At 43.0% G+C, this 24,240-nt stretch overlaps 1 protein-coding gene across 2 annotated transcripts in view; it reads right to left on the minus strand.

Moving 5' to 3' along the window:
- CABLES1 (Cdk5 and Abl enzyme substrate 1) overlaps positions 1 to 24,240 on the minus strand; it is a 67,426-nt gene that overhangs the window by 17,357 nt on the left and 25,829 nt on the right. For both annotated transcript variants that reach the window (XM_075270615.1, XM_075270614.1), the window contains exons 2-3: positions 1,654 to 1,725; positions 87 to 179 (exon numbers count right to left, since the gene is read on the minus strand). In XM_075270615.1, coding sequence (XP_075126716.1) covers positions 87 to 179; positions 1,654 to 1,725 — 165 coding nt within the window. The remainder of the gene's footprint in view (positions 1 to 86; positions 180 to 1,653; positions 1,726 to 24,240) is intronic.

The following is a 24,240-nucleotide window of genomic DNA, read 5'->3' on the forward strand; positions in this document are numbered from 1 at the left end:
AATGAAGCACTATAGTAAAGTACAACACATAAGTTACCTTGGTTCTCGAGATTACAAACAGAGGAAATGTGTGTTTGTGGAGTTACCTGCCACTCCTTGTGTCGTGCTGTCTCATACTCTTAATAAAATGAACCTTCTTAAAGTTCTTTGGTCTGGGTGAACCGGACAGAGTCCGACATCTGAAAAATAAGTCAATTAAAGCCTGAAGTGAGATCTTTCATGGCATCTCCACACAGACAGGAAGGAAAAAAAATCTAATGGCTGCAGTCTAGTCACATTTCACAGACAGTACAAGGGTATTGCACAAAGGCATATGGACCAGGAAAGAACAATTAGAATTCTTTAACATTGTAATATTTGCACCAACAGCCAAGGATTTAACTTTAACTCATTGTAATGGCTAAACTTGAGAGCAAACAGACTTTGTGTTATTAAAAGCAGGAGTTACAGTTCAGTTGGCTATACACATTACGCTAAGTTCACACCTGCGTTCAGGATCTCCGTTCTGTGGTTTCCGTCTTCTGCATGCCAGAAGACGGAAACCACAGACCGGGTCCGGCTGTGAGCGTTTTATGCTCTCCGCCGCGAAACCGGGTTTTTTTTATCTGCCAGTTTTAACTAGGGAATTACCTCAGATGAGCTGGGCTCATCAGCAGAGTACCTCATGCCATGGATTCTGCGGCTATTCGGCTGCTAATCCGCAGAAAAAGCTTATTTTTTACAGCATTCTGCTGGGTCTGTCTCCCATTGAATATACAGTAACTGGAGGAAAATTCAGAAATTAATTTGACCCTAATCTTGGGGCAGAATCTGCTTCAAAATCAGCGTCAAATTCCCTGCTCTCAAATTACGCTCTTCTTCCTTCACCGTCTCTACCAAGTCCAGCTCTTCGCATCATTTTGCAGGTATTGCTGTTAGCTTTGGTGTCTCATATGCTACTTAGGATCTCTACGGTCAGGTGGGCAGGCAAGGGGTGCGATTCTGTGATCTACCTCTGGTTAGAGCTCTGACTGCTGGCTCCTTCCTGACAGCGCCCTTCTTACAGTACAGAGACTAAGTAGCATATCAGGCACCAAAACTAACAGTATTTATTGCTCGGGAATGGCCGGGGTTACAGAGAAAAAAATGCCAACTGTGTCAGAATCAGTGGAGCGGCACCTACTAAAAAATGCTAAGAACTGGAGTTCATCTAGGTGGTGAAAGTTCCCCTTTAATATCTTTCATTAATGTGCGGTATTATATATCGCCAGAAAGCTGACAGTGCACCGAATTCAGGACATTGTCGGCTTTCCCGATACACGCCCAGATGCTGGAGATATGGGCACCAAAACTAATAGCACTGATTGCACGGGAAAGGTAGGGGGGCTAGAGGAAAAAAAATATTCAACTGTGCTGGAATCAGTGGAGAGGCAGCTGTTAAATTATGTAAAGAACTGGACTTGTCATAGATAGTGAAAGGTTCTCTTTAATAAGGCCTCACGGCGATCATCAGTGGGTACACAAAACCTACTAGTAATAGGCCTAATAAAATTGTGGGGAAACCCAAAGCAAGTTCATGTACATCTTAAACATAAATCCTGTAATGATGTATTACATGGACAGAAATATCAGAAACCAAATCACAAATCAGATTAGAAATGATAGTAATTTTACCTCCGCAAAGGAGCATTTTCTTCAATGTCTTCAAGAGTTTCCAGTGAAGACCTCTGAGAGATCAGACGTCGCCTGCAAAAGAGAGTTCAAGATAATGTAAAACATATAATTTATAAAAATATATAAAAAAATAAATAAAATTATATATACGTGACTGATAATCATAAATGTGGAATTCTCCTCTGCATTCCACATGACATTTAGGAAATCCTTAAAGGGGCTCTATCAGCAAAATCATGCTGCTAGAGCCCCACATATGCGTGCATAGCCTTTAAAAAGGCTATTCAGGCACTGCAAAAGTTAAATTAAACTACCCCCCCCGTTTTAAAATAATAACTTAGAAAAGAATCTTCTCTACTTACGGAACGTGCACCCTGGGCGGGCATTCAGGGTGCGCCGTCTTCTTCTTCCCCGCCTCTTCTTCCTCTGTCGTCTTCGGGTCCCGTCTTCCTCCGGCGCTTGCTCGCGGACACTGATAAAAAAAACCAGCCCGTGCGCATGCGCAGTAGCCGTAGTAGAAGCCGCGTGCTACTGCGCATGCGCCCGGGCTATTTTTTTTTATCACTGTCCGCGAGCAAGCGCCGGAGGAGGACGGGACCTGAAGACGACAGAGGAAGAAGAGGCGGGGAAGAAGATGAAGACACACCCAGATGCCCGCCCAGGGCCCGCCCAGGGTGCACGTTCCGTAAGTAGAGAAGATTCTTTTCTAAGTTATTATTTTAAAACGGGGGGTAGTTTAATTTAACTTTTACAGTGCCTGAATAGCCTTTTTAAAGGCTATGCACGCATATGTGGGGCTCTAGCAGCATGATTTTGCTGATAGAGCCCCTTTAAATCTGAAGATTGATATACAAAATTTCAGATACTTCAAGATCAAAACAATCAAAAACATTTTAAACTTGGAGTGTGTTGAGTAGAAATAGTGGAGATGACATCATAGAATAGAGGGGAACATCATAGAATAGAGGGTCTATGTAGTGAACTTCTGAACTACCAACTAACATTTTTCCAATGTGCAAGCACAACACTAGATTACTGCATTGCTGTGGAGTCAGCAGGCCACGGCACAAAATTCAACTCCTCTACATTTCCGAAGCCCAACTCAGACTCCGATTCTTTCAAAAATGGGTGACAGCCACCTGGGGGTGTGTGGTGGACGACAGGAGATGGTGGATAACAGGGGTCATGCAGGAGCACAGACAGGAGGGGCGTCCAGGAAGGAGGGGGGGTTTCCACGTGAAAGAAGGGCCTGGGGGAGAGATAAGTGTGAGGGCTGCTGAGAGAGGATGGTGGGGGCCCACGGTAGAGTGTGCGGGGGGAGCAGCGGAAGTAGGGGGTGGGCGCCGTGAATGCCACGGTAGAGGGGGCTGCGGAAAAGGAAAACGGGGCCACCGTGGGAAAGGGGGGTGCCACGGGAGTGGGGCCACTGACTGGTCCCACCGGCGCACACACAGCACATCACAACCGTCAGCAATTGCTTACATGGACGCGGCTCAATGCCAACCCGCAGGCGAAGTCGTGGGCACATGCTAGTAATTCATATATTTGGAAACCGGAGTCGCCAACTCCAATTCCGCAACCTTGGATTACTGGATGTTCCATTCCTATTACCATAAAGCATCACATCCTATTTATTACATAAAATCCATCTTTATTTCCATTTTAATTTAATTTCTTTTTTCTTCTAGTATTATATTGCTAGATCCAGAGGGCCCGCACTTATATAGTGTATACTACGATTACAAATAAGCAGTGCGATGATATATTATTATTAGTATTATCACCATCCATCACTCATTTCAACAACATATTGAATATTCAGACCTTTCTTATTAATACCATACTTAATACATTTACATCTGTTTAATGAGAAGGTGAAGACAAATTTGTTTGCTTGCTCTTATGAAGTGGAACACAAGACAGAACTGATCCAGGAAAAACTTGACATATGGCCAGTTCTTGCAGTGCATTTTCTTCTCACTCAATGTCCTGTCAACACATGCTCTCAGGACGACAATGTATGTTAGCGACAATTAACCCAATGACAATGACGCCTTGTACACGAAAGCTGCGACTATTTGCTTTATTCAGGCGATGCCTACAACCTTTTCACTGTAAAGCTCCAGCTCATCTTAACTAAAGCAAAATTGGAGGGGCGGGCGCTGTGAGAAGGTACAAAAGTCTGATGTAATATCAGCAAGAGATGTGGAAACACGGTTACATAAGGTGGCATCCATTTAAAGGGACACTAAACATAAAACCTCAATTATCTACATTTCATTTGTCATCAAATACAGTCTATTGTTCTCAGTAATCAGCCATTCCAGGCTCAGCAGAAGCAGATTGTAGTGGTCTTCAATGGGATTTGTGATCGGAAGTCCAGAAATATTGCTGCCCCCAATGATCATTACTTTATCGCACATCTGTATGCTGTGCTTTTGGGAACGTATTTTTTGGTTTTGTGCTCTTTTAAAGATACCTTTTAAAGTAGAGACCAAAAGAGAAGTGATACTGATTAGAAAATCTTTACATTTCTTCAAGAGGTTGTTGGTCAAAAACTTAACACCTGTTAAAGTGGTTGTCACAAAGTCAATTCTGTCCAAGGTAAGGGTATATGGATGTCTGTGTGGATGGGTCTCCCGCTTAAAAATTCCCTCCATAAGCCAGAATGGAGAGCTGCTCTTAAGAGTGATCCTGCTCTGACCTGTAGGTATATGAAATTGTCAGACACTATTCCTTCATGTGCTATGTACTTATTGTTGTACTCAAAACTAACTAAAATGGGCTTCTTTGTAAGTTAGTTCCCTATAAATTTTCCAGCATGCACATTATGAAAGTTGGCTGGCCATTGAAGAGGATCCTTCAGTTCTCTTGACATGTCTGTGCAAGCCAGTCTGTGTTTTCCTCATGGAATAACAGCTCCGGACCACCCTCCTACTTTTCAACAAACACTGTAAGTGTTACAGTTTATAAAGAATTGCTGGAGGCTACAAATGGCTTATACAAGATACAAACGAGCTTTATTAGCATTACCAAAGAATATAACATTTGGTGTTGCCAAAGCAAAAAGAAGGTTGGGAGTGGTGGAGGGGGATGGGTACGGGGTTCGTGCGTTGGGGGTTTGAGTGTCTTTAGGGTCTCCTCATTCTTGTTTGGGGCGTTTGGGTTTTGGTGGGTATGGGGTAGAAAGGTGATGGGGGGAGGCTTGATAGTCCATGTGTCTCATCTTTCTCTTGTTTGGTGACATCTGGACACGTATTGGACAGCGATCTCCACAGTGGCCTCTTCTCCCAGTAGGATGTAGAGTTTCCTTTTCTTGTCTGCAGATGTGAAGTCTGGGATGTGGGCAGTAGACGGCTCTCACAGCTGAGTATTTGGTACAGTGTAGCAGGAAGTGGATCTCGTCTTCTAGGGCCCCCTGGTCACAGTACTGGCACAGTCTGTTCTCCCGTGGCTTGTACGTTTGCCTGTGCCGCCCCGTTTCAATCTCCAGGTTGTGGGCGCTCAGTCTGTACCGGCTCAGGGCTTGTCTGTGTTTGGGGTGGGGTATTCTCTCCAGGTAGGTGGCCATGGTGTAGTCCCTTTGTAGGGATTGGTACACGGTGAGTTTCTTGGAGTTATTTATTTCGTTTCTCCATTCTTCAATGTACCGCTCTCTGTTTGCCTCTGTGGTCGCCTTTATTTCGGCCTTGGTTATCGTCTGTTGGTGTTTTTGGTTTGGTGGTTGGCTGTTGTTTGGTTGGGGGTGTCAGATTTGCTCAGGTGGCTTAGCCATGCTTGGTGGTGGTAGGAGTCGGGGTTGCTCCCCTGGATGTGTGCCTGGAAAGCTAGCGCCCTCTTCTGTATGGTGAGCCGTAGGGGGAATCTGCCTAGCTCTGCCCTGCAGGCCATGTTGGAGGTGCTGTGATGGACATGGAGCAGGTATTTGCAGAACTCCAGGTGGAAGGTCTCTATTGGGCTGGAATCCCACTTTGACTGGTCTGGGTAGGTGGCTGGGCCCCAAACTTCACTGCCATAGAGGAGGATCGGGGCGATGACTGCATCAAATATCTTCAGCCAGACCATCACCGGTGGTTTGAGGTGGTACAGTTGTCTTCTGATGGTGTAGAACAGGGGTCCTCAAACTTTTTAAACAGTGGGCCGGAGATGGAGCAGATCGCACAGACATCGGGAGCGGTGCCCTCCAATAGGTAAAGTGAAGTGCGCTCCATGGCCTGGCCCGAGCTCCCTAGGAGCTTCATTATAAATGCTCGCCTGCCGGCGTTATCGGCAGGGCCAGACAGAAGTGCTTGGCGGGCCGTATGTGGCCCGTGGGCCGCAGTATGTGAACCCCTGGTGTAGAAGGTTCTGCAGGCTTTTGCTTTCAGGGTTTCTATTGCTGCTTTGAAGCTTCCTGATTGGTTGAGCTCCAGCCCCAGGTAGGTGTAGCTGTTGCTTTTCTCCAGCATGCAGCATCCTTTCACCACCTCCACCAAACCCAACTCATTGTATAATTGAATAGGCGCCATTACACTAACTGATTCCAACACATTTGGTATTTCTGTCACTACCACAGTTCCCCAGCAGTCAATTCAGTTAGTTTTAGAATCATGCTGTCAGGTGGGCGGTCTGTCTGCTCTATCTTAGTTCCTCCCACCAAAAAGTAGAGTACCTAAACGTACTGAAACCAACAGACGTAATCACTTGGGAATGGTGAAGGCTACAGAAAAAAATTCCAACTGTGCCAGAATCAGTGGAGCCTATTGAAAAATGCAATGGGGTAGATTTATTAACCCCTTCTTGACATCCGGCGTACTTTGTGTAAAAGCAGCTGCTATGAAACTGAGTGGCTTCCATAGCTACTGGGTCTCTGCTGTATCATACAGGAAAGACCCGACACTAATGCTCGAGGACCTCGGTCAAAGCTGACCGAGGTGCCATTTTCCCGGCAGTTTATGGGTGCCACCATTTTGGAGAGGATTGCCGGTCCATAGAACAAGATCCAAGGATGGCGATCTGTTGCCACGACAGCTGAGAGCATATTGAAGGCTCCCATGCTTATCTTACATTAACTTCTATTACAGGCTGCTCTATGCAGTCTGTAATAGAAATGCTGGTACTTTGCAATGCATTGCCGTTGAATTAGATTTGTAATGCATTTCATTAATAATCAGATACTCTGTGTTATAAGATTAATAGGGGGTCTAAAAATTAGTTAAAAAAAAAAAGTATAAAAGTTTAAGCCCTGTTCCCTAGAACAGTTATAAAAGTTAAAAAAAAAAAAAAAAAAACTAACAGAAACAAAAGAAACAAAAAAAAACAACAACTGTGAAACACATACACATTAGGTATGCCTGTCTCCGAAAATGCCTGGTTCATATACAGAGCTATTTGTTAAATGGGATTAACCAGTTTTTGTTTTGTTTTTTAAATACGGGACAAATAACAGGGTCCATCAATACACAACATTTCCTAATATGCTGTTTAAATTCAGCACCATGTAGTTTAATTATTTTCAGGTCATTGACCTAAGCAGTGATGTTTAGTTTGCAATCTCACTACCCCTCCTTGCAAACAGCATAGCCAGCAAACAGAATATCACAGGAGTAGGTGACCTCAGCTGTGGGATTGATTTACCTGTGACTTCATTGTAGGGGACAGTGGAGAAGGAAGGGTACACAGAGAGTGAGAACAGGCATATAAATCATGGGAAATGTAGTTTGTCCACAAATTCAATGCATGTAACTAACAGTTACACAAGGAGCAGCAAGTAAAATAAAGTCAAGCAAGGGGTGCACGAGGGAACAGTGACTATTTAGCACTGCTGTGGATGTATTTGCAGATAATTTTGGAAACTGGATAAACTCTTTAAGGCTTGAGCAACCCCTTCACACATAGTAGAAAGCTTATAGACCTGTAAATCTGCTATTCTTACATTACATTGTTCACGCCATCTGGCAAATAACATCATACTGCATACTGTGAGTTCAATAGTTTTATAGACACCACAAATGACAACATTAAAGGGGTTTTCAAGGCTAAAAATATTAATGACCAATCCAAAGGAGAGGTCATCAATATCAGCTCAGTGGGGGCCTGATACTAATAACCCCATTAATGTTCTCAGCAGCAGGTACACAGAATGGAGCAGGAAGCAGACAGCACTGTGTTCTGTTACGTGGCTGAACTGAGTGTGAGCTGCAGTTTAGTGCCAATTCAAGTGGTTGGAAGCAAGTCTGCAGTACTGGGTCTGGCCACTACACGGAAAACAGCACTGTATGAATCCTGCTCCATTTTCTGAGTAACAACTGCTAAGGTCATTAGATCAGTGAGTATAACTGGTGTCATTCCCTCACTGATCTGATACTAATGACCTATCCTTAAGATAGGCCTTCAATATTTGTACCTTGGAAAAACTTTTAAAAACTGAAATGAGATAAGCAGCTCCACAACATAGACATATTTTCACACTTACAAAGGAAAATTGGAGAGAGAGAAAGTTAATTGGAAAAACTCATGGTACTGAAAGAGACACAAACAGGGTGGAAATGAGGTTTATTTTCCGGTTTTGTTATCATATTCAGAAATGTTTTCCAAAACAGAAACTCCTCTTCTCCCCAATCTCCACCAGAACGGCAGAGCTCCCCTTAACTGTAGTGCCTTATCATTCTTTACATTTTCCTGGAGATAATACACAGGAAAACAAGGCACAAATGGCTTATTTCCTACATACAATTAAGCTGTCCATGTTTGTGTGGACACACCACACTATATTTAGCTCTTGTCCTGATAAGGGTCCATGACTTGGAAAGACCGAGTTCATCGACGTCACAAAGTTCGCAAAATGCCTGTTTTGTGTCAACATAGAAGAAAACAAACTGCTTTTGGCGCATCGCCTTACTTATTTCAGTAACTTGTGGAAAGACAAGGTCAAATGAGAAAAATAGAATTAAATAGCCTAAAACTAAGAGTCCTGACTGCTCGGAAGTCTTGGCTGCAGGTGAAGTTGCCATCCCAAATAGAAGACTGTATACAAATGGGGATCCGCACTTAACAATGGATTTATTTATTTTAAATATCATTGTGGTATAAAATAAGCTTTACTTTTGTCTTGAACGCTGGAGGTTCAAATCCAACCAAGAACAACATCTGCAAGGAGTTTCTATGTTCTCCCCTCTGGGTACTCCAGTTTCCTCCCACACTCCAAAGACATACGGATAGGAAATTTAGATTGTGAGCTCTATATGGGACTGTGACTAACAAGGTCTGTAAAGCGCTGCAGAATATATTGTCAAAGGACAAGCAAGAGAAATAATAATAAATATTATAAACCTGCCACCATATCGCACAAACTTGTGCTGCTTAATTGGAGTATATGGATGTCTTTTAGAACTTAAATACATACATACAAAATCCCAAATTTCACATTTTGTGGTCAAATACTGAGGAAATATGGGATGGTTTTAATATTACAAAGTAAATTAGAAATTCCTCATGTAACATGCATTCTTTAGTGAAGAATTAGGAGTCCTCGAGAACAATGTACAGTAGCCGTAAATGTAATATTGTGAACATTACCTGTCAAGAATTGGACTGGATATCTACTGGAGCTGGATGTTGGAATGTTATGTGGGCAATGGACAATTCTACACTTGTTTTTTTTTTTGGTGGTTAGGACCTGGGTTGGTTTTTCTAGTTACTAATAACGCTCTACTAGCCAAAATGTACTCACATAATGTAGATACCAATAGGCAAAGCTAAATATGAAAATGTCGATGATGTCAGTGGAAAATGTCTGGCCACATCGCATACCTGGCATCTGGGATCTACTGCATTGCATCAATAGATTTCTTGGCATTGTACACAATGTATAGAGTCCCATTAAATCACACACTAGAATATTATCGCTATATTCTCATATTAATTGTCACATCAGGATAATTTTGCAGAGCTGGAGGAAAAGCTGGAGCACCAGAACTAAACCAAACCCGGAGGAACATACAAGCTCTTGATGCGGTTCTGGCAAGATCCAAATTCTTAAACCAGGAAACCAAAACCAGGAAAAATATTGCTAGCTGAGCACCAACACCTCTGTGACCAATACAACACCTCTGTGACCAATACAACACCTCTGTGACCAATACTTCATACAAATTATGACATTTACTTAATCATATCAAGTGCATTCACTTTTCACTCTACGACCATTTCCAGTAAATCCAGTTTGAAACAACCATGAAGGGTAAATGTCAAAAAGTAGTTGCTTGAAATTCTAAAAACAAAACAATGTTAAGAAATGTAAAAAAGATCATGTACATGGGGCTTTGTTTGTCCTGCAGCAATGATAATAAGGCTGTGTTCACATGCGTGTCACAGTGACCGCTGAAAACCGTCAGATGTAGAAGTCCTGTAAGTCTGACTTTTTATCTGGGGTTTTCAGTTTCTACAAACAAACACCTGATGGATCCCATTGTAGTAAAAGGGGTCCGTGGGCACCGTTTAGCAATCCATGTGCCCGTTGTTCTGGTCCTCTGATGTAGCAGACAAAAGGACACAGATGTGAACATAGTGTAAGCCATAGCAGCACATGACTGCTACATCCACACATTGCTCACATGCCATACTCACAGGCATCAACACCGCAGCAGTCATGTGCTGTTAGCATGGAGTATCAGTGGAGGGGCAGAAGGGGGTTTTAGCAAACAAGTTTTTTCTTTTTAGGTTACATAATATTTGGACTGCTGCATGCAGCACTTTTCTCTCCGCATGACTCGTGCGGACACCATACGGACTCCATTATAGTCTATGAGGTCCGTGTGGTTTCTTAGCTAACTGCTTTTAAAGTTGGTCTTACACGACCGTAGTTTAAGTCCGCAAATGGTCCGCAATTGAGGGTTTTCAATTGCGGACACATTATACTCAATGCGGCCTCTTACATCACCGGATATTTTATCCGTGGTGTGCCGGGCCGCAACCGAGGTCCTCACTTTATAGAACATGTCCGTAATGGCCGCAATTCACGGCACTGCACGGACTCGCCCATAGAACTCTATGGGCGAGTGCGGCAGGTCACGGACATCTGCGGAGTGTAAGTTGATGATTGGCAACTAGTGTTACTGATCAGCAACTTGCGGGACCGTAAAAGCATTACGGTCGTGTAAGACCAGCCTTAATGTGTATAGGATTCTGATTCAGATGTGAACCGTTCCTGAATATCAAATAAGTAATATTAGTTATGGCATTACTTGTGTGTGGCCGGCACTATGACAGAATGTGATCCATAACTAATTCGCCACCTAATAGTCACAGTAACAAAGTAAAAAGATATGCGTTATTAATAATAATATTAATTGTGGCATCCATCATTGACGCTTCTTGGCTTTGACATATGTAATACATTTGGAGTGAACACACCAATTACACCCCATGTGATTTTATAATAAAAAAAAAACCCTCTTCCAATAAAAACCTGTTACACAAGGATAATAAAACCGAAACATTTCTATGGAAACTCTAAGGTATTAGAGGCGATATACTGTGTTAAGTGGATACTTATATCTGTCTTCTGTCACTTAGCAACTGACTAATCAGAGGAAGTCTGCGGCAATCCAGTATATATCTGTGTGAGCTGGAACGGCTTTTATCTGAGCTCTACACCTGCCAAGAGGTGGGGTTGCCTTGAGCGAAGAGGAGGAGCGCGCCCTGCACTGCATGGGAATTAGCCGCATGCATGGACAATAAGCCTGGCCGATAAGTGGAGGCGAAACCCAAAGACAACAACCTGTTTTCCTGTATGACAATATAAACTGTCAGCAGTGTGCAGCCCTTGTGCAATCGCCATCCAGAAGCATCTGATAGATTAAGTGTTGGCTGTTAACACATCAACAGCTTTTTATGACTACAACAGCCCTTTAGTGTTTTGTGGGTTGTATTACATAACTAACCTGTAATAATGTAATGTAACTAGATCTGGGCATTTGGTGGATGACCCAGTACTGAAAACGCATCTTATAGACTCGCAGAAAGTAAGCCAACCTAAATTCATGCAAGACTTCTGAATGATCTAATGCTACATGTACAGAGACTAAAGATACAAAACATATCGTATCCTACTAATCCTATCCTACTAATATTATAAATGTGAAAGTTTGTGCGTTTGGACGTTTGTTCCTCAATCACGGCCACACGGCCGAACGGATTTGCCTGCAATTTCACACATACATACATGGGGACCCAGATTGAAACATAGGCTGCTTACTTTGCCGATGCATGCCTGGGCTGCGTGACCACTACTGACAAATTGCCGTTCGGGCTTAAATGCAGGACCCAAGATGACGTCATCCCATGCCCTTGAACCAATGTCTGCTTGGCGGGTGCTGCTGTGTGGGTGGAGCTATCGGTCCGACTGCAAGCTGAAGACAATTGCGGCGCACACACGCTTGTGAGAGGAGCACATGCTGCCTTAGAGAGGACAGGACCGGACATGCAGCCTTAGTGTACGGCTGGACATTTTCGGTAAGATCATTGGCGAGCGAGGGAAAAACTGCCGCCCGGCACAGTATGCCCCACATATGCTGGGACCTCCATACACTGGTGTAGGCTGCGATGTAGCAGTGCCGACACACGAGGTAGTAGAGCGGAGGGGCCATGGTGACGCAGGTGGAAAAGGGAGGCTCGGAAACGGGGGGGGGGGGGGGGTGGAGAACCAGGTGTAGGTGGACAGGGACACGGGGGCAAAGGGGCATGAGGGGGGGGGAGGGTAGAGGCCAAGCAATAGGTAGGGAGGCTGTGGGGGCAACCGGGAGGGCAGCGGGTGCAGGGCCACGCGGCGGATCATACGCACCAGCAAATTGCTAAATATAAGCGGTTCAGTGCCAACAACAACCCGCAGACGAAGTCATGGGCAGAGGCTAGTATACAGAATATCCTCAATACACTAACAATGTCCCCTTCATTATACAAGCAACCAGTCAGCCAAAAAGAAGGAAATACAGTAATGCCTGAAAAAATATGACATTTTATAAATGCTTAAGAAATATCAGACACCTATACAATAAAAGCAGAGAGGACAGATGTAAAGTACCTAAAACACAAGAAGCAATTCTTTCCTTGCTGAAAATGTGAGCTAGATCACTAGAAAGGTGACATATATGGGAGTATACATACCTAAAGATAACCAAGGTAACAGATAAAAATCCTATACAAAACAGTAGGTATAAAATAGCACACCCTAGAAACGGGTGACAGGTAATGACTACAAGATCCGGTATTAACAATATGGACACATACATATAAGTCATACATCGATAAGGATTGTTCTTCACTCTGGCTCATATGAAGGGAGTTCCTAAAGCAGGGGACTGCCTCGGACATACATATGTGGCCCGACATGGCATAAGGAAAGGGTGTGAGAGAAGCCAGTTTAATTTTTTAGAAAATGTTGCCTTTTTGAGAAGAGCCCTCTAAGACACGATATGACCCAGACACAGTAGGAGATGAATTGTAAAAGGTTAGTTTCTAGTCCAACTGTGTAAAAAAAGATAAAGCTCTTCCATAGAAGAGTGAGTGACACAGATCCTGCTGTTATAACCTACATAACCACTGTAGTAACCTACTGTGGGGGTAGGTAGCTCGGTAGCAGCAATGGTGCAGACCCAACCAGTCAGAGACAGGGACACAATACGTGGTGCAAACAGGTTTACTTACAAAAAAGTGGCCGAAATAAATACACCTGAATGGAAACCTAATCCGTATAAAACAGCGGTTACCTTAGGAAACCCATGGAACACATAGACTATAATGGAGTCCATGTGATTTCTGCACGAAAAAAAAAAAAGAGGTGAGAAAAGTTCTGCTTGCACGGTTTTTTTCTCCGTATTTTTCATAAGGAGAGGGGAACAGAATCCCCGAACATAGATCTGAAATGGCCCTTAGTGAAGTGCATGCAATGACTGGCTGACAAGTAGCGCCTCCCTACACTATACTGGACACAATACTAGGTTTCATGTTATTTTTCTGGTGTATTCTAAACACTTTTGTCATCATCTCAGAAAAAGATTGACAGATTCCAGCAGTTCTTTCTCACTTACTTGTAAGGATTTGCTATATCTATATTACTTATCCGATGACTTTTCTTTAACGCTTCAAATTTTTGGTTTTCGTTGAAACATTGGGGTCTTTGGAATGAATTGCCAGTTTTCCATAAAGTTACAATGGTCGCCCCAGAATCAATATTTTACATTGAGGGATTTACATTAATGTTGTCTTCCGCGAACATCTTAGAAAAAAAAATCTAATGTCATTGCTCCACCAAGGCTAATGGTAGGGAAACTGACTGAGCCAAGAATCCAGCACAACATATGACAGGTCTCCTGAGAGGCTATGACCTTTATGAAATTAATAAATTATATGTATTAAATACCTAGTAAAATATTCACAGAGAGCACGCTGAACCGCAGGCTGGGAAGGAAAGGGGGGGGGGGATGGGATGGTTTGTGAACGACTTCTATGTTTAAGAAAAACTGGGTTCAAAAAATGGTTGCCTTTTGCTTTTTTTGTTACATACTAAATTTACACCTATTATTTGGATTAAAATATTAAATATACAACAAGTCAGTAGTTTTGGTTTCTCTGCTTTCCCAAGCAGCATATGCTAGCGATGCTCAGACAAGAGATTTGAGGTCAAACCAGCATCCATGTCTGCCTATACAAGCACAAAGAACTATTATTTTTCACAACTAATGCTCAGACTGCCAAAGACTTTTCTCTCCTTACAAAGACATAAATCAGTGAAAAGAAAAACACATTTAGGTCTAAAAATAGATCATTACAGAAAAACGAAAAAAGACACTCAGGGAAACGAAACGTAAAATAAAAACTTATTCGGAGAGGAATCAGATAGTCATGTAGATATACATGCACTGTACATCTCTATAGTGTAATTGTATTCACATACAGAACAAGAATTTACAATTTGACACTTTTTCATAAACATAAAGTGCAAAATTTCTAATGTAAATTGCACTAAAAAAAAATACCGCGCAGGAGCCCCTCCTATAGAGCAGATCTCCATTTAGCAACCAGAGGGGCATCTTAAGCGGGGTACCCCTGTCTGTATGCAACATTAGGACATATAGGAGGTGGTGCAGTTACAAGCTAGATCCCTGTTCCCATGAAAATGTCCTATCTACACCACTGACACTAGGTTCACACTAGCGTTCGGGTCTCCGTTCTCAGCTTTCCGTCTTCTGCATGCAGAAGACGGAAAGCTGTCAAACCGGGTCCGGCTGTGAGTGTTTTTTGCTCCGTTTTTTTTAAAACCGGACACAGAGTACTGCATGTCCGACTCTGTGTCCGATTTAAGAAAAATGGTTTCGTGGCGGAGAGCATAAAACGCTCACCGCCATTCACGGCCGGACAGCTTTCAAACCCATTCAAATGAATGGGCATGAAAGAGTCCTGCAAGTTTCCGTCTCCTGCCTCTGTTTTGTGCAGGAAACGGAAACCTGCAGAACGGAGACCGGGCGCAGATGTGAACGAGCCCTGATAGATGTTACAAAAAATTGTGTAGGGGGAGACTGCAGTCAATTTTTTCCGCTGTGTGAAAACAAAATATGTTAATGTGATCGAGAAGATTTGATTACAATTAACTCTTGATCAATTTTATTCATAAGAAAATAATCTAATTTGCAATCAAAGTGTCAGTGAATAACTAGTATAGTATTAGTATAGTATAGTATAGTATATAACTATGTAAGTTATGTATGGATTAAGGTTACAAAAGGGATAGGCAAGCAACACTTGTTATACAAGTCCAGATATTTGTAGCCGTTCTGTAACCACAGTCCTTTCTGATACAATATGTGTCATGATGTATAAACATTATATGTATTTATCAACTATATACTCACACGTATAGATGTGTGCAAAGGATTTAGGTGACACAAAATGCTGCAAAGTGAGAATGTCTTCAGAAATAGAAGTGATAATGGTTTATTTTTGTCAATTAACAAAATGATATGAATGGAGAAATCTATATTTATCCTGAAAGTGATCATATGGGCCGACAGAGCCCTGATCTCAACATCATCCAGTCTGTCTGGGATTAGATAAAGAGACAGAAGGATTTGAGCAAGTCTAAATCCATGAAGATCTGTAGTTAGTTCTCTAAAAAGTTTGGAACAACCTTCCTGCCCAAGTTCCTTCGAAAGCTGTGTGCAAGTACACCTAGAAGAATAGATGCTAATTTAAAGGCAAAGACATTTAGATTTAATTTGTTATTTCATTAATTTTGTTAAGTTAGCCAAAATAAATGATTCAATTCTTCGACAACCCTAATGGGATCACAATCTATATTTTTCCCTATCAGTAAGTATGTCTTTGGCGTATGGGAGGAAATCCAGGCAGACACGGGGAGAACATACAAACTACTTGCAGATTCGAACTCCAGCGAGCTAACCACTGAACCACCATGCTGCCCCCCTGGACAACCTTTTTGATCACTCACGGAGGAGGTCGGTCACATACATGTCACCAGTTCCTCTCCTGTGGTCACTGATTGGCCTCAATGGTCAAATCGTAGGATTTCCGACGGCCAATTCCCAGTGCACCCTGGCAGGACAGGAGCAGCAGAAATCAGAGACACACATGACTTTTTTTCTTTTTAATAATATTTCACCTTCACCGGCCTCCCCTATGAGTTGTTAAATTCCTGGACAACCCCTATAACACTTCTATTTTAGAAGGCATTCTTGCAGCATTTTTTCCATACCTGCCTAACTCTTTGCATGGTGCTGCACACATTATACTCACACACGACAATCTGTGTAAACTCCACTCCTGGGTTTGGTTTACAAATACTTTCCAAAATACTGCCATATGAAGGTGGTTATAACAAAGGACTGGTGTGTTGGTGTTAAAGAGGACATTTCATACCCTCTGGCACCGGCAGTATTCTATACTGAATTCAGTACACAGTCAGCCATTAGTGGTACCGATATCCCTTCACCATCAGAAGGGTGTGCCTTCCTACTCAGTGTCATCGCTGGGTGGTAAGGAACACCCCCTCTGACAGTACACGGCTATTGAAGAGTACTTTCAGGGGTGTATCTCATTGCCCAGCGGGTGCATACCATGAAGCTGACCGTGTGCGGAGTTCAGCGGTATATAATACAGCTGGTGCCAGAGGACATTATAGATCCTCTTTCAATATTGGCAACAGGAAATAATTTTGTAGGGCTAGAAAGTATCATTAAACACATCAGGACATATTTCTTCTGGATGTTTTGCCACAGATTACTTAAATTTCTCCACCTTTTCCAAAAAGACCCACTCTCCTGGCCCGAAGGCAAATGAAACTACTTGACACGTCTAAATGTTGACTATTCTTTTGTTTCTCATTTTTAAAAGCGTATCATCTGTAAGACTCAACTATGTTCATCAGAATTATGGGAACGGACTGAAAATTAAGGTCTAGGACAAATGTTCTATTCCTTGGCCAGAATTCTGATCTTCGTCCTTCTATTCTCCTTTCTAAAACTACACAAAGCCATTTATTTATCCAATAGCCAGCGCTTGCCCATGTTTCATGAAGTACAGCCAAGTCTAAATGGCACGAAATATTAGAGAACAAAGCATGTCAGTGACTTTATAAGATCTCCAGTGACAATGTTGCTGTAGAAAGATGGAACTGGTGCAAGAGCCATTGTGCATCAAAGGGTCACTGTGTACTCTTTAGAGGTAAAAGGCTTGATGTTAATTTGATCCAAAATTCTTTCATAGATGGTCAAGTATTCAGTAAAGACTTTGGGAACCGATAAACAGGGTTATTATAAGTAAATAATATCATAAAACATAACGGTTCTATTTCAGACATTAGTTTGATAAAGGTCCTAATCTTTGACGTCTATTGAAAAACTTTAGTAATAAAATATACAAGAGAATATGACACCAATCGACTGCCGCATCCAAGTGCTGTGATCTAACGCAACTTCACATGTTCAGGTTAGGCAGGAATGAAACCTCTCTATTTGCTAGGGACGGTCATTCTGAAGATTTGGGCTGGTCAAGTTATTTGAGAAGGTACTCAGCAGTAGGTCCCTGAGAATAGACCCAATATCTCACTCACTTTGTCCAATTTGCAATGTCACAACTATAGAATTATAGATTTAATTATAGAATTAAGGGCCCCAAAAACACTAATTTAGCATCTGTAAGGTAAATGAGGGTTTATGGATATGTTTGAGGTATGTTCTGTGAGTCTTGAAATGGAAAATGGATACGGAAAACAGTCTGAATTCAGCGTGAGTAGTTTGTTACATTGTATTAGGATTGTGTCTCCTTGAAGATGGTTTATATAGGTTTTACCCAGCTCATCTGGTTGCTTTATAGTGAATCTGTCACAGCAATTTAGTACAGTAAACCACCCACAGGTTCTTATACAGCAGGTGTTTAGTGTCCCAAATTACCCAGTTATAAAGCAATCTGTGGCTGCATTAAAAATATTTAAAAAAAAAACAAAAAAACTGTATGTCATCTATCAGAGGTACTGCCTACGCCTGCACAGTTCTTCAATGAAGCCAGACAAGTACACCTTAGTTTCAATGCGCATGCGCTGAAGCTCCAGCACATGCGCAGTGATGCCGAGTTCTTCTTCACTGAAGAACACGCAGTCACCGGGTACACCAGGGAGGGGGTCGATGGGACTCACCTCTAGACAAGTATAAAACCTTTTAAATGTTTTAATGCGGCTGAAGGTTGCTTTAAAAACAGGGCAATTTGGGACACTAAACCCCAGGCTTATAAGGGAGTGGTTTTGTGTCCTAAATCACCTTGACAGGCTCCCTTTAAGCATGAAATATAAACACACAATGCACTTATGCAAACATGAATGTACATTCAGCAATGTCCACGACTACTTGGAATTTTATGTTTAGATCCTAGGTCATAAGGATTGAGCAAGAAGAGAAGACTGTAGAATAGGAAAGGAAAAAAAAAAAGAAGAAAAATGTCAATCTAAATAAGGCTTGCATAGTCTTTTTGATTTCAAGCAGCCATGAAGTTGGAGTCATCAGTAAGGTCATAGATCGAGTGCATTATTCTGTCAAATACTGGATGCCTTGATAATAGCTGGATTTTTGGCTGGATTTGTTACTTGCAGCAGTGCCGCTGACCACCAGCTTACAAACTACGTGCGGGAGCCAGGGGCGTAACTACCATAGAAGCAGCGGAGGCGGCTGCCACAGGGCCCGGGCCATTAGGGGGCCCGGTGACAGCCGATACCGCTGCATTATTTTTTTTTTTTAATAGGACGTTACGGGCCCTATTTACTTGCCAATCCTGGCTGGACCACTATGGGGTATAATACTGTGTGCAGGGACCACTATGGGGCATAATACTGTGTGCAGGAGCCACTATGGGGCATAATACTGTGTGCAGGGGCCACTAATGGACATAATACTGTGTGCAGGGCTTACTAAGGGACATAATAGGGTGCGGAGCAGGGGGCCGGTCGAGGTCTTTGGCGTCGGTGTCAGTTGGGGGGGCCATGTCAAAAGTTCGCCACAGGGCCCCGCCATTCCTAGTTATGCCACTGGCGGGAGCCATGCTGCAACAAGAACCGTATGGGGTCATTGGGGACTAGCCCCAAGGGGCTACTTTTACACTATAGGGTGCACTCTGATCGTGGGCATTAGCTCCAGATCCAGATTGCTATGGTGACCACTCTGCAGCAGAGCAGCTACCATGATTTTTACAGACCCAGAATCTGCCGAAATGGGTTCGCTGGGACACCCTGTCCTCGCATCCCATTTCCCCACTCCTGTTGCTGCAGGAAGCCAGTGGTAGCAGGAGTGCCCCCCTCCATGTCCCCACGCCAAAACACTCTTCCATTCGGACTATAAGATGCACCCCCATTTTCCTCCCAAATTTAGGAGAAAAACTACGGTATTTTTCGGACTATAAGACGCATATCTAAAAGTCAGTGCTGTACAATGGGGCTGCTAATACACAGAAATAAGATGTAGTTCATTCTCTTTTATTTTCAAAAGCCCTGTAAACCTAAATAAGACGTACAGGGGTTTAACTACTGTGTGCAAAATGCATAATGGGTAAGGTAGCAAATTATGTCTAAGGTCATTAATTGTATAAAAAGATTCTAAGAAATCATCAGAACTAAACTAACTGGTTTCACTGCTCTGCATAGCGAGGTTACATTACAAAGCCATCGTAAAAATAGGAGTGCCAGCAAAGTACACCTGAAATCACCTGATGTTTGTCTACACTGCGAGTCTGATGTAATGTTAACAAGTCAGCAATATTAATAGCAGCAGCAGCAGTTCAGTATTGTATATACCTGATACCGTTCTCCTTTCTTCATATGTTTTATACAGAACATTTGAGAAAAAAAACAAAAAACCCCCAACATCTGGTCATACAGGGTCTTAAAATTAGGAATATACAACCTCAGATGAAAAACACCACACGACAGATTCAACAGGTTTGGCTTTAATCCCAGATCAAGTCATCTAGGTTTCTTGAAAAGCCAGCATTCATCTACAAGGACCTACCTTCCTAAAGGTAGCAGGTTTTCCTGTTTCCACCAAAGAGAACTTTTTTTGAATATTCTTTTCCAAAAGGTGGCCTACAAAAGCATCTTTTTAAGGCTCCACTACGATACCACAAACATTAGTGTGGGACCCCCAAAAAGAGGGTGTCGCTCAGACCTGCAAAATGTCCAATGGCTGAGGCTTCCTGAGAATTATTGCTACAACATTTTGCCAGTGGGAACACTGTAGTCAGCGGTTTAACCCTATCCTGACATATGCCATTCTAGTAATAAAAGTATAAGAATTTTAATATACATCGCAATTCTTCAGCATTGCTTGTATTAGCGATCAGACCCCATGGGACTCAAGACCACTAGGGGGTCTAAAGATAAAAGTTTATAAATAAAGCTAAAACAGATACAAAATAGGTATCCTTGTGTCTGAAAACGCCAACTCAACTAACTTAAAATATTTTTCCCATGCGGTGAATATACCATAGGCTCTGTGAATGGAAAAATGTATGGCTATTGAAAGGTGGGAATTTAAAAAAAAACAACTAAATGAACCGTAGTAGATGGTCTGTTTTATAAATCTCATAGAAGTAAATGGGAATTATAGAAGGCATGAACTAAACAGTTTTAAGAAAGCCTGACCAACAAAGAGTCTGGATTTCACTGTCCACAGTGGCTGCGGTGAGGTACAGCCAGGAGAATGAACCTCGGGGGTGCGGGTCCCAGATGTAGGACCCAAATCTATATATTTATGGCATATCCTATGGCTATGCTATAAATGTCTTTCATGGGAACATCCCCTACATTACAGAAAAGCTGCTTTTTTGCTTTGGCTTTTTGAGCCAAAAGTGAAGAGTGGCTTGAAAATGAATGGGAACTATAAAGAAAACATTTATATTCTTCCCACTCCAGGCTTTGGCTCAAAATCACTGCAAAATCTGCAACAAAAGAAGCAGATTTTTTGCAATGTGTGCTTGTGTTTTCATTCACTTATTTTCATTCATTTATTTTTTTAACATTTAGGCTAAGGCCCCATGGGCCGGAAACGCAGCGCTAAAGCACTGCAGGAACAACCGCAGCATGAAAGCATCGCGGTTCTTCCCACAATGCTTTAAACAGAAAGTTCACAGAGTTTTCCTCCGCAGACTTCCTGTTACAATTAGATCTACGGGAAAGCCACCGGCTAGATATAATTGACATGCTGCGATTTTCAAAACCGCAATGGTTTTGGAAATCGAAGCGTGTCCGTGCTGCGATTTTTTCCGCAAAGTGGGGATGGGATTCACATGAATCCCATCCACTTTGCAAGTACTGTAAAACGCCGCAATTTTTCCCACGGCATTCCACTGCAGGCAAATTGCAGCGTTTTCCGGCCTTAAAGGGAGTCTAGCAGTTCCCACATTACATTGTAAGGATGAGAATAACAAATATTCTGCCTGATGCGGCTTCCCGTACACCTAGGGTCCTTCTGCATTCACCCCCCCCCCCCCCATGTAAAAATATGACGGCGGCTTTCTTCAGTCCTGTTTTTTCACTTTTCTGATGGAGAAAGATTTCCTGCATGCTTACTGTGTCAGACAATTGATGCATTGTTGGAATTGATGCCACATTGTATAAACTATATAGTCATGTTCTGTCCCTACTATCACTGTTTATTTTGATAACCGATAAAAGAAAAACTAAATGGATTCATCTTTGTCTTACTGGAGACATTGTGACCGTTCACACTTTCCGGAATCCTTTAATTCTTCTTTCCACGCCTGTAGGCTTCTAGTAAATGTTTAGACACATTGTCAGCCCCCTCCACCCCCTAAAAACCAAAATACTGAGCGAGAAGTGGGAGCAGCAGAGTGACTCTGAGCACACAGTGCAGAAGTTACACAAAATCTGCAAATTCATTTCTTGTAAGGGCTCGTTCACATCTGCGTCGCCCTCTCCGTACTGCAGGTTTCCGTTTCCTGCCTAAAATAGAGGCAGGAGACGGAAACCTGAAGGAGTCTCTCTCACCCATTCATTTGAATGGGTGAGAGAGATGTCCGGCCGTGAGCAGCGGTGAGCGTTTTGCGCTCTCTGCCGCGAAACTGGGTTTTATAATCCGGACACAGAGTCAGACATGCAGTACTCTGTGTCCGGATAAAAAAATCCGGTTTCGCGGCGGAGAGCCTAAAACGCTCACCGCCGCACCCGGTCTATGGTTTCCGTCTTCTGGCATGCAGAAGACGGAAACCATAGAACGGAAAGAAGAACGCAGGTGTGAACCTAGCGTAACAGGATTCTGTCACCACCTCTCATATATCTGTTTAAGGAGGACCGCTCACCAAGTAACCTGTTTCTTCAAAAATCAGCTTGATTTTGCAGCGTTTTTGGAGTAGGCCTGAAATATAAGTCCTACTCCAAAAATGAGCCCTAGTTACAGTCAGCGCCTCCAGTGTTAGGTTATGTGACAGCAGAAAGATGGAAAATAGATATACCATAGCAACCAACCGTACTGCACACGTGCCCTACTACCTCTCACCACGGCACAGCAAAATCCCCTCACCCATTCACGAGTCCCGCCCCCAGATTCCACCTTCTCAGTGCCACCTCCTGGGTCCCACCTCCAGGCCGCTACTTTGCCGTCAGCTTGGCTACCTATGTGACCATACGTTAGGTGCCACCCCTGTACAGGTTCCGAGTACAAAGCAAGCCTAAAATCAAACACCACTATATGGAATGTGCAGATGTAGCTAGACCTATACTTTATTCATACAGAACACTATATGGAAAGATGCATTCAAAAATTACAGCAACGGGAGGATCATTTCAGTTTAGTTTACATATACTAAACAGACTAACTTTTGATACAGATTTTTCACATGGCCACGTTGAAATGTGGCAAGCCCCAGTAGAAGCTGTGCCAAATGCTGGAGCGCTAGGGTACTACTAGTAGGCTGGCACAGATATAGAACAATTCCGTGTAGTAGGTAGATGATATTCAGGGTTGTAGAGGAGCTAGGCCAAATCACCAACTTAGGCTCTTATTATTCCACATCCTGACTCATTGGTCAGTCAGAAGCAGTAAAGCCCCAATTCAGGAAAATGCCAGTAGTTGAATTCCTATTAAAGTAAATATGAAGCAAACTATTCATTTACATAATTAAACGAGATTAATAAATGCATAATATATTTGAATATAATTAAGTATTTTATTTTGAAGCTGAAGACAGAGCCACCCAAGGGCGTAACTAACAAAGGCTAAGCCACCCAAGGGCATAACTAACAAAGGCTAAGCCACCCAGGGGGCGTAACTAGCAAAGACTGGGCCCCCCAGCCAACTTTTGACTTGGGCTCCCCCACGGCATAGTGCCCCCTTTCCTGGTCCCCCACACAGTATATAACTCCCCATTTACAAACAATAATGTCCCATACCAAGCCCTGCACTCAGTATTATATCCCATAATGGCCCTTGCGCACAGTATTATATCCCATAGTGGCTCCTGCACACAGACCCCAGAGTATAACGATCGGAAGTCCGGGGAAGGAAGGGGGGGGGACAAACATAAAAACCAGAGTTACTGACTAGAGATGAGCGAGTAGTACTCGATCGAGTAGGTATTCGATCGAATACTACGGTATTCGAAATACTCGTACTCGATCGAGTACCACTCGCTGTTCGAATGTAAAAGTTGGATGCAGAACCAGCATTGATTGGCCGAATGCTATACAGTCGGCCAATCAACGCTGGTTCTTCTCCTACCTTTAGAAGTCTTCTCCGTGCAGCTTCCCCGCGTCGTCTTCCGGCTCTGAATTCACTCTGCCAGGCATCGGGCCTGGGCAGAGCCGACTGCGCATGTCAGCTTGTAGTGCGGGCATGCGCAGTCGGCTCTGCCCAGGCCCGATGCCTGGCAGAGTGAATTCAGAGCCGGAAGATGCCGCAGGGACGCTGCACGGAGAAGACTTCTCGGAGGATCCAGCCCGACCCTCACTCGTGGACTTGGTAAGTATAACTTGATGGAACATTGCCTACCCTTGAAACGAGCATTTTCTCCCCATAGACTATAATAGGGTTCGAT

The sequence above is a fragment of the Leptodactylus fuscus genome, chromosome 4, assembly GCF_031893055.1.
Source record: "Leptodactylus fuscus isolate aLepFus1 chromosome 4, aLepFus1.hap2, whole genome shotgun sequence".
Classification (NCBI taxonomy): Eukaryota; Metazoa; Chordata; class Amphibia; order Anura; family Leptodactylidae; genus Leptodactylus; species Leptodactylus fuscus.